This window comes from Lathyrus oleraceus, chromosome 7 (genome assembly GCF_024323335.1).
Source record: "Lathyrus oleraceus cultivar Zhongwan6 chromosome 7, CAAS_Psat_ZW6_1.0, whole genome shotgun sequence".
Classification (NCBI taxonomy): domain Eukaryota; kingdom Viridiplantae; phylum Streptophyta; class Magnoliopsida; order Fabales; family Fabaceae; genus Lathyrus; species Lathyrus oleraceus.
The window spans coordinates 207,002,343-207,021,181 of record NC_066585.1 but is presented as its reverse complement, the minus strand read 5'-3'; the positions used below and the strand labels follow the sequence as shown (position 1 = coordinate 207,021,181).

Sequence of the window (18,839 nt, the reverse complement as noted above, 5' to 3'; positions counted from 1 at the left end):
TCCGGATAATGGATTGATAGATTTAAACAAATTTACAGACGAGGAAGATGAAACTTCAGATGAAGCATAACGCAAAGAAGAATGAAAGAAGTTGCGCAAGATTTTTCTTTCAAAACTTTATTAAAATTTAATATTGTTATAATTATCTTTGATTTGAAATGATTATTTTCATTTGAAGAGATTTTTAAAATCCTTATTTACTATAGTTACATTTCTGTAAGTCTTTATTCCATTATTTTAGTTAATCAAGTGAATTAGAAGTACGTAATAATTTATTGTTTGGTTTAAAATATCCCATTATAGAGAAATTTTATAAGGAATTTACTTACTTTTTTTTTTCTGAATAACCCATTACAAATAGAGATATTTTAAAATGGTTAATCATCAGCAACAATATCTAAATATCTCATAACATCTCGCACCAATTGGATATCACATTTTAACCGTGTTGGCAATTGATTTCTAGCTTCCAACATTTTTTTCTTCATATGTGGAGTTTTATAGTTGTGGGAACCTCTTGCTTTCATAATTTCAATCATACATGATTGAAGTGTTAAAAATATATGATTTGATTTGGTAACTTCAAATTCTTGAAAAGACTTATCATCTGCACTCACAAGTTCATCAATAGAATTAGGAGACTCTCTATGTTGTAAGGCTTGTATTGAACTGAAGAAACCAAGATCTAAAACATTTAAATCAGGTGAATTTGGAGGTTGACACATTAATCGAATGTCAAATCCATCTTGTGTGGTTGCTAGACAAAATTCTTCATCTTCACAATGAAGGTGTGTTCTTGCGTTATCTTGCTGAATGAATATCGAATGACCGATTTCTTCTCTTGGCCATTTTTCTTTAATAGCGGGATTTTTTCTGTTGGCCATTTTTCTTTAATAGCGGGTAACACTTTCTGAATCAAAAATATTCTCATAACATCTTTAGTAATTGACGTCATTGCTTTGGTCTCAAGTGTACCTGCAGGTCTATTTACATAGATCTTCTAGCGGGCTCTTGTATGACAAAAGGATACACACCAATTAATCCGCTGAATGTTGCATTTTGTTGCAAATTAAATCTTGGTCTAGCTATGGCAACTAGAAACATAATTTTTGGTACAAATTTTTTACTTTTACAAGTACGAATGGGATCTTCTTCATCTTGTACCAAATAAAAATTTCTTTGACTTTTCTTTCATATAAAACCATTTTTCGTCAATGTGAACAATGTTATACATTCCTTTAAAACAGGATCATTATAATGTATGCTATCACTATCTAGCATATCAATGCAAAACTGTAATCTAGTTCTCTTATTTTCTTCTGTTAAATAAGGTTTGATAGCATTTGAATGTCTTCTTATTTCTCTCAACTTTAAAGATCTTACCAATGTGCTTATACTTACTTCTAATGCGTGAGAAAGAGACCGAATAGAGGTTCTTTGCTTTAAAGGAATGTCACGCACTAGATTAAGGTCTATATGAACTCTTTTGCGTCCACAATTTCCTACCTTTTTATGAGTCACATCAGCATGCACTCCTCTATCTCAGCAAATTCCCAAATACGTTGTATTGTGCGCATATTAACTAAAAAATAGAGAAGACACTAATTTGATCACCCTTTTTTTAATTTTCCATCAACATTTTCTCTAATAAAGCCCCGTATATAATTCTTCTCTCAGAATTCGACAACATCTTTCTCTTTGTGATTACTTCTGAAGTTGTACATATGATAAAACTAACATATTAATTACATTGATTAAAAAGAATAAATTTAAAAATATTAAAAGAGAAATTATGATACCAAATTCAGATTCAATGTTGACATGCATGTTATTTTCCACATCATTTTCTTCATTTTGTATGTTGTTGTTTTCCACATCATCGGCATTTTGTATGTTATTGTTTTCTATAATAACACAGAGAAAATAGAAAAAAAAACTCAAATGCAAGAAGAAAGAAAGAAATCTCAAAGACAGGGTGAAAAAACACACAAAATTCATCTGATAAGTAAGAAAAAAATAAACCAATTAAATTCTAGAGATTTTTTTTAAGGGTCACGAAGAAACAAACAAATAAGGCATAAAAGCGTAATAATTTTGTTACTTTTCAATGGGGTGCATATTTGGAATGGTGTTAAGATCAATACTTTCTACAATGTTGATATTTAAATCGGGTAGATTAGACATTATATTTGCATTTTGTTGATGAACATATTCTTTCTCTTCCATCAAAATAATATTGAGATCAATGTGATTTAAAAGCATTTTAATATCATAATACATGGTGATTTAGTCTAAATTTATAAAAAATGAATAATAAAAAATGAAGTACAACGAAATATTTGTAGGAAAATTTGAAAAAAAAATTAATGAAGAGGCAGAAGAATTTGGAGGGAAAATTTAAAAAAAAAAATCTCAATTTTTTTTCTCAAAGAGTTTTTTAAGGTATCCTAAATACAATCCAGATATTCCATCAACAAATCATAATAATTAATCTGGTATATTTTGAAAGCAGAGATTTTGAGTATTTTTAAAAAAGATAATATTAGAACATCCTATAATATGTTTATAAAATTAGCAAAAGTTAATAACTTCTTTGGTACATGTAAAAAGTCTAAAAAGTCTAAAACTACTAAAGTAACTAGTAAATCTCACACAAGTATCAATTAATAATGTATATAATAAAACTCAGCTTGGTGAACTAATACCCACTATTAAAACTCATAAGTTTCATTTAATAATACTGCTGACATTCTTCAGTAAATTATCGCATTAATAAGACCAGAAATTTATGGAATATTCTGCCTATTATTTTACCACGATAGTGGCAGCAAAAAAACTTAGTATTCGAGATAAAAGCTCCACGTCGCTCAACAAGACAACCTAGTTCTTGCAGTACAATACAACAGAAGTATCGAGTAGCCAATATGAGGGCTTATTTTGAACGGGAAATCTATAGTAAGAATAAAACAAATGACAAAATAAATAAATTTACATTACCACGTAAGCCTTTCAAGAGCAATCATGTAAACTTCCACACAAAAAATGATGGAAAAACCTTTTTGAGCAAGCAAGTTATCGACAGAGATACACAAGACAAAAACCAAATGTGCATCAAAATATACATGACTTTCTCTGCCATGTGTACAGCTCACAAAAATAAATAACAAAAGGAAAAGGAAAATTACAACATTGCACATATCAACAAAATTATAATCTAAGGTTGCCCAAATATGTTAATTTTCCAAAGGCATCACAGGGGACGATGAGACCTTATCATTATCGTCATCAGAAGTATATGACTTTATATATGAACGAGCAACATCTAACATCACATCGACTTCTTTTTTGTACTACATTGACAAAACAAAAATTGAATTATTTAAAGCTGATAATAACACTATGAAGGATAGTAACTATGCAATAAGTTTGCAAACGATTAAAGATCTACCAACCTCATTGACTGCCCCTGACTTTATTTTGGATTGCATCACACACCATTTCTTGAAATGTGCACCTGCAGAAACAATTCACCTGTAAGATCATTACTTATTCCTAAATAAAAATACAATGAAAAGAAAGAAGGGATTTAACCCAGCTATTAATTTTACTTCAATGTTTGGTTGCCCATGATTCAATAATTTAACAAGGTAATCATAGAGTAGACTATAGGTAAAATCTCTAGGAGGCAAAAGGATCCCCTTGGCATTTGGATGGTTCTAGTAGGAGAGTGAGCTACATTTTTATCCTTTAAAAGGTGTTATGTTCTCGTTTAAAGTCTGTGTATCTTTCTACTGGAATCATGTAATCCTACAGAGGACCCTTTCTCATAGAGAAGATATTACCAAAGAGTCAAGAATCAGGATATAACTGGTGTCAATGACTCGTATTTTTTGAAAGCTTTAGAATGGGGACTCCATCATACAAAGGAACAATAAACCCCAAACATACTCAACTGCAGAAAAAGAAAAATAGGCCATTCTTTATATCTGGTCCATGTTCCAGAGCTGAAATTTCCAAAATTACTGAACAGGATGTCCGGATAAATAACAATCTGATATGACACCAATCTTGTTTTATGCATAAACCAAGATCTGTGAAAGTCTGAAAAAATATTAATCCATTTCAATCAAGAAGGCTAGTCAGTTGGTTCAACCCTTATTCATCACATCGTAGGTGTTGAATTTGAGTAAGTGGTAGGGCCAAATAATCGGAAACCAGGATAAAAAAGCTCACTATTCAGTGAGTTTGCCTTTTTCAGTTTTCTCATTTTGAATTTCATTTTCTCCAACATTAGCCTGCTTAATCTTTTAGCCTTGTCACTAGTATGTTATTTCTCTATGGCTGCAACCAAGATGCAAAATGATATTCAAACCTAAGTACACTGTACAACCCAACTCAAGTCATTATTTCTGGTGGTTTACAGGTGATAATTACCACGCATACAAATAAATGAATAAATCCAAGTTTCTATATTATAGTGACAGTCAGAGATTACAGTTAGAACAAGAAGCTTCAATATATATTTGGGTGACTGTCAGACATTACAATTAGAATAAGAAGCTTCGCTATATATTTGGGTGACTGTATTTTACACGGATAGCAAAATGATTTAGCTCTACAACATAACTGAATATCTTATCATAATTAGACTTATTTGTGGCCGGAGATTATAAGAGGACTACGTCATAAATGACAGGCACGGAGTGAATTCAAAGTAAAAACAGGACTGCCAGAATCAAAACTTACCCACTCTTATGTCCAGAGCACATGAACTTCCATTGGTTGTCTCCAAACTCCATTTACAGTGCACCTGTTTGACCAAGAACAGAATGCTATTTTAAATCGGAAAAATATAAATATTAGAACATGATAGGGAGACAGACAGGGCACTGACAATAATTAACACAATGCTTCCATTCTATTCCGTTCATTAAGTGCAAATTGTAATCCTGCCACCTCTGAAGCATGGGTAATTCTAAAAACGTGAAGTACCGGTACCGGATATGCACCCGTACCGGATAGACGTAGCATACTTGTACTTCATTTTTTCTCATTATTCTGTTAAGTGAAAATTTTCATTTTCCCATGTATAACATGATTGACTTATGTATTTTTTTGTTTATTTGTTATAGCAACTTAACACAATTTTTAAATTTTTAAATTTTTACTATGATGCTTTATCAGGAATTGACAATCGAGCCTCCACTTATACATTTTATCAAGAAAATCTTATTTTTATAGACGCACCAGTACCTCGATTTTTGAAAATTACCGTATTCTATACCAGTACCGGTACCCGTACAGTGTACCATCATAGCCTGCCACCAATCATCATTAGAGGTATAACCATCCATGATTTCTAATTTTCTAGAACAGGTAATAGTACCCCAACTACCCGTTCTTTCTCCTTTTTAATAGAAAGTCACAAATGAGCATTTTGAAAAAGGAAAAAAAAACTCATAGTAATAAGAGTTCGTCTACAATCTACATTATCTAAAATGCAAATTATCCTTTCGTTTACAGGGGGTGCTACTTAAATTTAGTGTAGTAGTAGCTAGACAGGATTGTACCCCTTAACAAAAGCTGGAATACAATGGGTTTGGTGGGTTGCAGCTTCACACAAATTCTAATCTAGTTAATCAGAGGTGCAGTGGCAAAGTGCTGCATAATAACCATACGCAAGAGCACAAACAATTTCCAAATAACATGTATAAAGTATATATGCACTATGCAGAATTTCATGGCTATATTTAAAGTAAGTTAAAAATTGATGTTGCAATATAGGTCGTATAGAATAAATCAAATGATGAATTTGAGCAGTAGATGTACTGACACTTTATCTTGCTTCAATGGCTACACCATTAAAATTATTATAGTTTAAATTGACATATGTAGTAGCCTATAGTTTACATGCAATGAAATTCTTTAGTGACGGTGGACTATATGTAAACCCTTTCACACTGACAATCATATATAAGTTTGAACGATCCAAATCAGATCTCAGGAACAAAAAATATTAAGAAAAAAAGTAATAACAGCTAAAAATTGATAACAGAAATTGTAAGTATTATGTACCTCAAAATAGGACCCAAATGGAACATCATGCGCCTGTTGCACAGTCTCAAACACCTACAAGAAGTCACACCACCAAAGGACCCAAATGGAACATATGAGTTGCAATCCAGACCACAAAATAAGGAGCTGTTTGGATTGACTTATTTGAGTTTATCTACTTACATAAGATTTGAGAGACTGTTTTGGATAACTTATGAAAACAACATGACATTATTCAAAAACTATTTTTATCATGATAAGCACTTGTTTATGCTATAAGTTGTAAATAATTTGTTTATCCAAATAGGGCCTAAATCAATATAATAAAATCACTATTAAAGCTCTTCTACTTGATATGTAAATTCAACCAACAGTCTAACCAGGTGTTTCTTGTCTGGTGATAGAACAACATGTTGCCACTCTGTCATGGCTATGTCAGGAGGGCACATAGGGCTGTTACAAAGGGATCTGAAGGTTATCTCTCGGACTTGACCATCATATTTTTCTGCTGTATGCCACTGTCCCATCTGAAAACAAACATAACCATAAAGCTAATTAACAACTTAAAAACAGGATGTCGTTTGGGTATCCAAGTTTATATCATACACCCAACTATTCTAAAAAAATTGAATAAAAAACTTGAATCAGTAGAAAAAGAACCATATTATTTGTTCTACAAGATAAATAATCACTAATAAAAGATGAATAATATTAATCTATCCTTTTACCTTGTAATTGTGTTCGTATGGGTCAGAACATTTCTGATTAGACAAAAAATTATAAATTTAACTTCTTAAAAATTAGACAGGTTCAAAATGGTTTAATGGTTTTTAAGTTGCCCGATTTCTATTGTAGGTTTACCAACAACTGGTCAAACCAGCCAATCTGATCCCCATTTTTTCCATGGGCAACATATCAAATGGCTAAATTATTATATGTAATTATTTATAATTTTGAATTGCATGTTGAATTTTCTATATGTTGCCACATACAGATTAATGGTGATCTATATGATATAACACCGTTATTTGACAAAACCACAATTGGCTCATATGCAAACACCTACCACAAGTACAGTAATTTATCTTATGTGGATCACATGGATTAAACAATTTTAAATGAAGATAACTATATTAATTTGAACAATCTGGTCTTCTACATTTAGCATTGCTTTTAACAACAGCAATGCTAAATATTATCACGAGTACAGTATGCAAACACCTACTACAAGTACAGTATTTTATCTTATGTGGATCACGTGGATTAAACAATTTTAAATGAAGATAACTATCATAATTGGAACAATATGATCTTCTGCATTTAGCATTGTTTCAACAATAGTGTAACTCAAGAGTTCATCAATGTTAAAAACAGGCCAAGCTAGTTTGCATGGCAGTCAATAGAAGTCACGGAGCATATAACAACGAGTAAGTTTTTATTTATATCACATTTGGTTTCCGTTCTATCTATTTGAGAAATTTACAACATTTAACAAGAACCACGATAATAATTGAAGAAAACTTACCACAAGATTAGTATCCTTTCGTACTGAGCGATACATGCTAGTAAACTTTGAATCATCCTTTAACAATAAATTGAAAAACTGCTCAGCTGTGCAGGGGAAAACATCCTGAAGAAGGATCACTAGTTATATACCAAAAAATTTAGATGGTAGCTGAACTCGTGAAGACAGAAGGAGAAAGGGATGCATACATTGTATATACCAACTAAAGCTTCTTCTTTGATGAAAGTTTTAAGTTTATCAACTTTCGGCATGCTGGCTTCCGGAACTTTATCCATTACGGCACTTTGTCTGACAGAACTGCTATGCGCACGCAATTCTGACTCTGCGTTTTCCTGTATAACGAAACGTTGAATCACATGAAATTGTTTGAATTTATCCATAAACTTTTGGCTAAAAATTCAATAAAGAGAATCAGGCCAAAAAATAGTTTAGCTTTTATCAAAAAAATTGCTTGTCCTATGTCCTTGTCCTTTATAATCTCTGTCTTCACTTGCTTTCAGGCTAATGAGTGAAACCAATTCGGAATACCCTTTTTCCAACAACCCAATATTGTCTCACCACACGTGTGTTGCTTTCTTGGGTCAATTGATGCCATAAAGTCCTATCATGTATTAGGCCTAAAGATGGACCATTTACCTCTAAATCTTTCTTAATGATCTGATACATAGCTTTCTAGATCCCTCTACTTCTACCTATTGAGCTATCATTCATCCGGTATACTCCCCTTGCTCATATATTCTCTATACATACCTAAACCGCTTAAAAAGACAATATGCTATTGTCATCTCTACAACGGGAGAGTGATGGTTGTGCGATCCACGTCATGATTTGTAATAGGAAGAGAGAGATAAAGAGAGTGTATCTTCTTTCCTCTTTGGAGCTTCTAGCTCTAGAATTGTAATTGAGATTTGATCTTAATTTTCACTGCAACATTTTTATCTCTGAGACACTAACGGCATTTTTAATTTGAACATCATAGTTAGTACATGTGAGCATAGGATTAATCAGTCTCATAATGTGTGTTCCCAAAAGGACATGATATTGTAAAGATATTATGGCTAGTTTTAAATCTCTCGTGGATTCTATAATAAGAAGCATCATGTTCAAATATGAAAATCATAATTTGTAATACATATGAAGAAGACCAAATTGATTATGCGAAAGATATAACCTTCTTCTCAGTTTCCAACTTCTCACAAAAGTTCTTTGCTGCGCGTTGTAGATTTCTAAATGCATGATTTCTGTTCCAAAATGATGCAAACTTATATCTGACTCTGCCTGAAATAAAGAAATATAAAGAGCAAACCAAATCATCCGATAAAGACCATCTTTTGTGTCAAAACAAGGTGACCATTTTCAGTACAATGTGATTCTCAGTATAGTAAGATGCCAGTCATAATGAAAGCACAGACGTCAACAACAATGAAGAAAATCCCCATGAACCAAATGTAATTGTCATATATCTATTACCACACCCATAAAAAGGGAACCAACCTAATGAAAAATTTAGGGTTTAATATGATTGAGTTTATTTATGAAAGAATATGAACAAGCATTGGATTATAAATTGCAATTAAAAGTTCCCCGAACGAAACTGACAGTGAAATGTTTAAACATACTACTAACCATCAGGACTTCCCAAAGGAGGGACACCATGTCCACCAGCACCCATACGAAGAATAATTGTTATAGCAGGATTAATAAATGCATGTTGACTCCTTCGAATCTTAAGAAAAAGCAGAATAGTTGCACCAGATGTAAGTTGTATGGTAACTGAAATATGAAGTTGGGTGAGGAAGGAGAGAAAAACAACAGAAGTTGTACCTCATCTATATCTTCAAATGGAATAACCACCTGCCAAATATCCCAAAAATATTCATACCGGCAATTTACAACTGCTCTTTCTAATAAAAGATAAAGACAATATAAATACAAAACAAAGGAATCAACAATAAATAACAAATTTGCAGCGATAACAAGTGTGAAGGGCTTATATTTCTAAGTGATGGATAACAAGTAATAATATATATGCTCTAATATTTCAACTCTGACCTTCATTTGCTTCGAGAACACATTGGAATGGAAACAAATGTGCCATGTTGACACATACATACGACCATGATACAAGAATGACCTCTCAAGTGCACAAGAGTAACTATGATCAACAACCTGAAATATATACTCCACCATTTAGATCTGCAAACACAATCGTAAACAGGACTGGACAAAACAGGTTTATACATATGAACCTTTGTGTCTGTTTATACAAGATCTAACAGAAAACATCCTAATGGATAAATTTAATCAATAAAATAACAAAAGAAAAATTATTTATTGTTGGTGACCTCATCTGGATGAAGTTCAAATATCGTTTGAAGAGGTCCTGGCTTTTGATGGACTACTGTTGGCCCCTGTTTTTCCAAGGGTATCCTTCTTCGAGTGTTGGCTCCGCCGTAACCATTTATCCTATCAGTCAAGTCAATTAATAAATATGAGAAATAAGCCAACATATACCAATAATAACAGTGCTAAAGTATCTTGGAGTTGGGATAAATACAAGATTCAAAAAGGAGCAATAGCACAACTAAAAAGTAAATCTAAATTAAATACATAAAAAGACCGACTATAAACCAAAAGCCTCACCTGGTAGGATTTGCAGATAGCTTGTGTGTTTTTATATGAAGGCAAACCTGACATTCAATTAACAGACATTTAATGATGTTTCTGAGGCATAAAAAAGTGCTAGCAGGTTACATAACAAAAAGTCATACGAAAATTATGAAACCAAACAATTTCTTCTGAAAGAAGATATTACCTGCCCTGATGGGCTATCCAGAGTATGCCACACAGCACCAGTTTGACCTTCACTTTCAACTGGAACAGTCACTGAACCAAGAACAGCACTTTTCCAAATTATATCCCAATCATAAATTGTGACATTGATCTGCTATGTCACCAGGAAAAGAAGTCAATTTCATGAAAACCTACATAACAGATTTATTCTGTCAATTGAGAAGCATATACTGAAACTACCCATGGAAGTATGTTAATACATCTTCTTTGTAGGTGATCAATCCAAGCAAATGCTCAAAGCTTGACCACTACGACTAACTTCGCAAAAGTATAAATGCATAGATATATTTAATTTCAGTATTATTTTAATCAACGATCAAAAAAGAAATTCACTTGTATGAAATTGTTAGGTCGGGGTATGAATGAAGGTTCAGGACCACAATAGCCCAAACCAAATCCATAGGATCTGGTATGTTTATAGTAGGAGGAATAGACAAGGGCAAAATGAGGATAAACAGACTGAATCTGCTGATTTGGCAAGTCAGTCGCTAGGGAGGGAGTGAAGTGTGCATGTCCATAAGACAATAGCCCAAACCAAATTGTTAGGTCTGGGTATGAATGAAGGTCAGGACCACAATAGCCCCAACCAAATGCATAGGATCTGGAATGTTTATAGTAGGAGGAATAGACAAGGGCAAAACGGTGATAAACAGACTGAATTGCTGATTTGGCAAATCAATCGCTAGGGAGGGAGTGAAGTGTGCATGTCCATAAGACAATAGCCCAAACCAAATTGTTAGGTCTGGGTATGAATGAAGGTCAGGACCACAATAGCCCAAACCAAATGCATAGGATCTGGAATGTTTATAGTAGGAGGAATAGACAAAGGGCAAAACGATGATAAACAGACTGAATCTGCTGATTTGGCAAATCAGTCGCTAGGAAGGGAGAGAAGTGTGCATGTCCATAAGACAGTTATTAGAGTATGGGGAGAGAGGGTATGTATAAGTGTCATTTTCGATAGTAACAGCTTTAAGCTTGAGCAGAGAATGATTTTCCGAGGAGCCATAGGGTCTGGGTAATTGTGCAGTGTCATCTGATGTAATCCTGTGCATATTTGTACTTTCTTCCAGTGAAATTCATTATTTTCCTATTCTGTTATCAATTGGCTTCTATCAGAAATATATGGCTAAGTGGTAGTAAAACTATTCGGTCTATAAAAAACTATACCCAAAAAAAAAAAAAAGTTCCAGAAGACAAGTTTTACAATTATAAAATAATTGCTTTCCACTTATTGGAAAAAAAACAGCTTCAACATCACAATCAGGGAAATGAACCTCAAAAACCACTGAATCATTTTCAGCAACTGTAATTTGTTGGTTATAACTTATAATTACAAAACAAAGCATGGATGATATGCAGCAACCTGGACAGGAAGTTCATCGACATTAAAATTGAACTCCTCGCCCCACATTGGATTTCTTGAACCAGGGACCATAGAACTGCATCAGCACACCAAAAGATAAAATTACTATGGCCCAAAGAATAATGTTGAGCAAAAATCATGCATCTGAGAATGACATATATTGTGTACGAAAAATGACAGAATACCAACTCAAATCGGTGTATGAATTACAGAACTTCAGAGACTACAAAAAGAATGATGTCCTAAATTGGTGTATTGTGAAACTCCTACAAAGAATGAAGTTATCTCAATCCAAAACTATCAAATGCACACCGTAACTGCCTCCTAACTCCTTACTTACATCATATATCATGAGTATATACCTGCTACTAACTGTCCTGCATATTAGATGTATAACTAGTAGTGTTATCCATGGCGGATGGCGGTCCATGGCAGAGTGCCAAAATCCCGCCATACCGGCCGCTTTGCAGTGCCGTTATAGCAGATTATGGTGGAAAAACCCGCAATATCGGCCGATATTTACCATTGTGGCGAGCCCAAAAACTGCCATGTATATTCGCCATAGCTGCCATGGAGCCGCTATTTGTTAACACTGATAATTAGCATATAAATGTTCTACACATAATAATAAACTGAACACATAGTTATTACATAACTGCCCTGCATAAATTAATACTGTCCTACCTAACTAACCACCACATGACAGAGTTTGACATCCAATACCCCCTTCAAGAGTATACCCTTCCAAATAGTTGGGTAATTACACATTCACTTTCCATCTCCCATCACCAAACATATATTATCAGTTTGCCACACCCCTAACATACCATGATAGCATAAATTCTTTAATTTCTTTTTGTTCTATGACCAATTCCAATAGTTCATGTATTCAATTTATGCACGAAGACATTCCTCGGCTTTACATATATATATATATATATATATTTGTGTGTGCAAATAGAGGTCTCCGCCTATCTTTGATACATTATGCATTTATTTTAAAGCAGCACAAACTATTGTTTCTCCTGAAAGATCAACCATAAACTTAGCAGTATTACAACATATGTTCATTAAAGTATAAAGCAACTATCCCAATACAATAAAGCTCAAGCCTAGTACCGACTCTAAAAATGATTGCAGTATATTAGATCAAAAACCAGTCAACTCAACTGTAACCTGAATTGCAGAATAATTCATGGTATAGAGGTCCAGTACTCCATGAAATATATGTTAAATAATAGGGGGAAAGAAAGAAAAACAGAAAAGCAAATAATCAAACCTGAATCGCTTTTCATTGCCACATGTGATGATAGCATAAGGATCCGATGTCCCATTTAAGTTTGCAGCAATCAAATTTTTAGCAGCCAATAGTTCTAACTGCAAAAGAGAATTAAAAATAAATAAAAACATTCATCAATAACTTTCTGTATACATAAACCCAAGACTTAATGTAATTCGACTTAATTAGGGTAAGATATTCAAACTACCTTAATTAGGTATGCTGAACTGGCTTGAGAATCTCCCCTGGTCTGGCCAATCTACAAAAATAAGTGCAGAACTGCATGTCAACAAGTTAAAAATTACTCCACGAAAGAAAAAGAAAAAGCCATTAAGTTGAACATAATTTCCTTATCACGTATGATCAATTTACAAACGCAAACAAACAAATGCTCCACTTCATGTAAAATCATCAATTCCTTTTTTATTACTAAAAACAGAAAAAGAATTGGTTCGCAAAAGCATAAGATTCTTCTAGAGAACTTGATCTAACTGAAAATTTACGCGCCTGATTTTGAAATAGCACGATGAAAATCGAAAACAGTAATAACAGATGGCAAAAAAACGCGGTAACGAACGAAAATACGAAAGTAACCTTGACCTTATCATCGGAGGCATCGGCAACAGAATTCTCCGAAAGCGATCGATCGGAGTTACGGTCACCGGTTCTGAAGGTGAAGAACCAATAAATAAGGATAACGAACACGGAGGCAACGAACGCGACTTCGATCTCCCAAAGAGACGGAATCAGGAAACCGAGGACGGCGAAATCCATGGCGGTTACAACGAAAACGGACATGATAACCGGTCAGAAGGGAAAGGAGTTGAGAAATTTAACGACGTTAGGGTTTAGAGAATCTGGTGAAGACATTGTCCATGGAAAAGAAAGGGAAATGAAAAGAGGAGAATTCAAACGACGACGTACGGGAGTTTGAAAGAGGAAGGAATGAGGATAGTCAATGATGGGTGGACCGTTGGAAGAGAAAAGAAGTGTCAAACAACCGCACTTCTTCTCACTCGTGTTTGCCTTTTGATAAACCAAAACGTCCATGTTCACATAGTGGTAAAATAATGCTTCCGACACGATTTTATTCTTTCTAAGTATAGTAATTGATTTTTTAAGGGTAAATATATTTTTCATTTTTATAAAATAATACTCGAAAGATTAGTTTATTAATTTTTGTGAGCTTTTAGTGTCATTGAATCACTTGTTTTTATAAAAACTACTAATAAAAATATCGACAGACTAAAGCTTAATTGTCAAACAAGTGTAAAAAGTTATACGAAGCCCACAATAATTTAAGAATATGACTTTAGAATAATTTATAATAAAATTAAATATATTTATTTATCATTGTAAAATTCTTTATATTAAATATTAAATCATTCAATTATGATTTGAAAGAATTTTTATGAAAAGAAACTATGACGATTTTGTTTAACTCGGAAACTTATCTATATATTTAATAAAAAAGAAATTAGAATTTTAAAATTGAATTATAAACAATTATTTTTTTATGGTAGATTCATTCTTATTTTCGAGATCTCATAACCAATCTTGAGTCTCTAAATGATATTAAAGTATATGTGTCTCATGTCGGAATAGTGTTTTAACTAAGCAGGTTTTTGACGAGGGACGAGGCTATTAACTAGAAAGTGTGGGCACATGCCCCTACTAACTTTTAAACTATTTATACACAATGTCAAATTATTAACTAAAAAATATGGACGCATACCCCTACTAAGTTTTAAACAATTTATACATAATGTCATACTATACTAATATATATCATATATTATAAATAGCTAATTTGAAAATTATTTCATATATCATATATCTAATACTATTATATACATATTTTAGTTTCTAATATTGTTTTTAATATGGTATGTTTCGTTGCGGAACTAGAAATGAATGAGACTGCAGAAATTGTGGCAGAGCGAAGCTTCGTAAGCGATTCGGTAATGCGGCATCTTGGATAGAAGGTTGCGATCTCGATGTTTTTGAAACTGGTGAGGTTAATTTTGAATCTTTAATGTTTATCTCATGTACGTTGGACCTAAGGGGCACCTGCATGGTTAGCACTTCAACGCTTATGTCAATTAGGATATAACTGTAGTGAAAGTGGAGATTAGAGATTGTGTACCTAAAACCCCTTTGTTAAGGCATTTATACCTTGGGCTCGATGGAGCAGGCAGAGTAAGTGGGCCTTATTTTATTGGGCATTTCATTGGCACATAACAGTTGCCTCTAAGGTTCGCCGGGCACTTTAAATACTATGGGTTTTTTAGTAATCATGATCGGCCTTCAGGAATGATTAATGTAGAACGTGAGCATTAAATGCAGTCTCATCATGGAAGCGTTCTGCCTTTTTTCTCTTGATGTGTGACCTGAAAAGGTAGAGAGTAGCGTGATGCTACTTATTGTGTGATTGAGGGCACTTAAGTGTGGTCGTGTTCCCAAGATAAAATATGATTGTTGATTAACACCTGTTTATTACTATCAATCTGATCTACTCAATTGTGTGCGCCTATATAAAGGTAGAGGAAATTTGAGGGAATTTTCGCAACTTATTAGATTGAATATCTCTTACTTCCGTTGAGTTTTTCCTATTCTTTGAGTGTGTTTCTCCAGGAGTAACTATTGTTAAACATTCAATGCTTTCAAGCTCCAACCTTCAGTCTTCGCATCTTTGTCTTTGACGTCCCACTTTTAAGGTACTCTTCTTCAACTGAAACTTTTTACTTCAAGCATTTGTTGTTTCTTTATTAAGATCAGTGATAACCATATTATCAAAGAAAGTGATTCATAAAGTAGTGTTTTTTCTTCTTCGAATAGAGGAATGGAGTTTGAATCGCATTCCCTTTCTTCTGCCAGTGGGGATTTCAAACTAGAGATAGTCTCTCTGGTCGGTGATTTGAAAACCGATGGAATGTCTGGAGATTTCCTTTAAGACGAAGCTCCTTCCAAGTATCTTTCATAGGCTTTATTTTCAAAGAAATACGATGGGGGTGAGAATTTTATTAAGAACCGTTGTCTCCCCGTGTCTTGACCGAGGCTAAAATAAAGGTTGCTTGTCAAATGAGGGGACGTGTTGGTAGTTTTGTCTTAATATATACATGAATGAATGGTCGTGAGCCCAATGATTCTGAAATCGCATGCCATTTAGAGTGTCAAGGGGAAACTAACTTTGTGTCTTGGATTAGTCCTGGTGATCACTTTAAAGTCGATGAATTGGTCTGAAGGAGACTTTAGTTAGTTGAGCCAGATAATGTTAATAGATACCATTAGGTGGCCATCGAGGTGGTAGGGACTCTTTCCCCCTGAACATTATTCAGGATATAGCAAATGTTGCCATTATGGTTGGCAACCCCTCAGACTGGTTGATTCTCTCAGTAGGCCTAACGAAGAGGATATATAAATCTTTTAAAGGTTCTTGACTCCTTTGTATGAATGTCTTTTCACCAGGTTGGGTATATGTTTTCCCTTATCTAGTTTTGAGGTGGTCGTGATGAACTGTCTAAAGGTTTCCCCCTCGCAACTTCATTCGGGGGCTTGAGCTTATATGAAGGCGTCCTAACTCTGTGTTGAGCGTAAATCATGGAAACTTTCCTTGAAGCTCTTTTCAATCTTTTTTATGCGACCCACACCTCTCAGGATGATGCCCGTGATCAAGGATTGATCTTTCTTTACCCCTAGGTTCATTGGTTCAATTTTTTCACTGATGATTGTGGTAACTTCCTTGAACGTTTCATGTTGGTGAAACTTGTTACTCCTAAGGCTTATTTCTTCGTTTGTTTGTCTTCGAAACTGGTGGGATGCGCTCGCTATTGTAAGAGCGGCTCTTTGAAGTATTGGACTAAAGCTCATTTTTGCAAGCCTATTTCTTTATACCACTCCGGGTTGCGTCCTCTATCCTTCGAGAAGGTGAAAATGAAAAAGGATTTATGCCCTTGGTACCAAGGACCCGACTATGAAGAGGATTTGGTCCTAACGAAATACCCTCTTCTCAGCGAAAGAAAAAGTAGATTGATATTTGTCATATCTTATGTTTGTCTCATGTTTTTTATCTACTTTAAGTCAGGTATTGCCTCATTTGAAATTTTCAAAAAGATATTATAAGTACATTACATACATCATATTTCATGCATCATTCAAAATTCATTCATTGCAGGTTAATTCTATCAAAGTCAACCAAAAGTCAACCTTTGATCATTTGCATAATTCAATGGTTGCATCATTCCAAATAAATTCCTATCGTTTATCATATGTATTTTGCATTATTCAAAGTCAAAAAGTCAACAAAAATAATGTTAAAGTCGACTAAAATATTGAAGTCTTTTTGCATCATTTTTATTTTTTGCATAAAAAATAAAAAAAAGTAATAAATTCCATGAGAATAAAATTCAAGCCAAATTCTGATTGCATCACCATTTTAATTCATTTCATTTTAATTTGATCATTCATTATTCATTTCAAAAGTCAAAGAAAAAGTCAAGATTTTGGACATAAAAGACAAAAAATGATCACACTTGTTTTACCTCGTCACACTTTTTATTCACATCTCATTTGATCACATCCAATTACACTACATATCAGAATTTGAGATTAGAATTGAGATATTTTCAGCCAAATTTATATTCACATTCAAATTCATCCAAAGTCATCCAAATTTACTCACATTTTTTCATAATTCCTAAATCATCATTTAACCTGATTCTATAGCCTATAAATCAACATTGTTTCATTCACAATCTACACAATCAATCACTATTAAACAACCCCAGAATTTTGCATCAAATTCATCATCAAAGTTCTAATTTATTCATTTTGAAGAAATTTGGAGTTTGACCAAAAACCCTCCAAAGTTAATCCAATTGCCATCCATTTCCTTTGAATCACTATACAACATCATGACCACCAAAATCCCTACCAAAAACCATACAAAAACTCTTATTTATTCAAGTTCGTTTATAACTAAATTTTGGAAAAGTTATCGAAATTATGAAATGATGCTAAATTAAGGAAGAGAAAGTTACAAGGAGTTTGAATTTGTAAAGAAAAGTGGAAAACTTACCTCGTCAGAATATGGGTTTCTCACTGGAAAACTCATCAGTGTTCTTCGTGTTCTTGAGGTTTTTCATGTGGGTAAGCTTAGATTCTTGCTTTTTACTACATGTCTTGACATAAACTTGTTTTTGCACTTGGTATGTTTCATATCCTTTAACCATTTGTGCAAAATAGCTTGAAATGTGAATTTTTGGAAAATAGGTATTCTTGTGCATCCCACTGTAAATGACTAAATTTTGAAAATTTTAGTTGTTAATTGTTTATTTTTAGTATTCTATTGTATTTGTGAGATTGAGTAGATGAATTTTCTTTATTCATTTGTATGATTTCGTGAAAATTTGAGAAAGTTACATTTGGATCAAAAAGACTAGTAGTGATTTTTTTTTCCAAATTTGCATTTTCATGGTTACCGAACATTTTGTTCTTTTTCACATGATGAGAAGGTGATCTCGGGTGGGTCCCACGCGGCCATTTTTTCAAAACTCGTTTCTTTCGATTAATTTTGAATTAACCCGAATCAAATCTTGGTTTTTATCGGGGGCATTCCCTTAATCAATTAAAAAATACATATTATCTTGTTTTCACAGTAAATTGGATAAAAATGGACTAATTGGGTGTAGACTTATTTTTTTCCCGAGTGTTTGGACACTATTGTAGAGCTCATTGTTCAAATACTCGTCTTTCATATTAAA

The 18,839-nt window shown here is 33.4% G+C and overlaps 1 protein-coding gene across 3 annotated transcripts; it reads right to left on the bottom strand.

Annotated features, from left to right (window-relative positions):
* Positions 1-2,971: 2,971 nt before the first annotated feature.
* LOC127108147 (BAG-associated GRAM protein 1) lies at positions 2,972-14,132 on the bottom strand. Of its 3 annotated transcripts, none has more exons than XM_051045573.1 (18): positions 13,678-14,131; positions 13,286-13,356; positions 13,078-13,175; positions 11,799-11,874; positions 10,395-10,523; positions 10,223-10,269; positions 9,925-10,045; positions 9,632-9,748; positions 9,404-9,433; positions 9,206-9,305; positions 8,751-8,857; positions 7,768-7,911; positions 7,580-7,684; positions 6,435-6,581; positions 6,076-6,129; positions 4,747-4,810; positions 3,453-3,514; positions 2,972-3,350 (listed from the first exon to the last, which is right to left on the bottom strand). In XM_051045573.1, exons 4-18 carry the CDS (start codon positions 11,868-11,870, stop codon positions 3,234-3,236), a joined length of 1,416 nt encoding a protein of 471 aa, XP_050901530.1. In that variant the 5' UTR covers positions 11,871-11,874; positions 13,078-13,175; positions 13,286-13,356; positions 13,678-14,131; the 3' UTR covers positions 2,972-3,233. The 3 variants fall into 3 exon arrangements, with proteins under 3 accessions (XP_050901530.1, XP_050901528.1, XP_050901529.1); XM_051045571.1 differs by having other exon boundaries at positions 13,286-13,336; XM_051045572.1 differs by lacking the exon at positions 2,972-3,350 and having other exon boundaries at positions 3,453-3,531; positions 13,286-13,336; positions 13,678-14,132.
* Between the last annotated feature and the right edge of the window lie 4,707 nt (positions 14,133-18,839).

Bases quoted from the DNA above. Each gene is read 5' to 3' on its own strand.
- LOC127108147 (XM_051045571.1), bottom strand. From the start codon at position 13,875: ATGTCCGTTTTCGTTGTAACCGCCATGGATTTCGCCGTCCTCGGTTTC. The intron at 11,875-13,077 runs GTTTGATTATTT...GTGCTGATGCAG, and splicing joins GGCAATGAAAAGCGATTCAG to TTCTATGGTCCCTGGTTCAA. The intron at 10,046-10,222 runs GTGAGGCTTTTG...CTTGACTGATAG, and splicing joins CTATCTGCAAATCCTACCAG to GATAAATGGTTACGGCGGAG.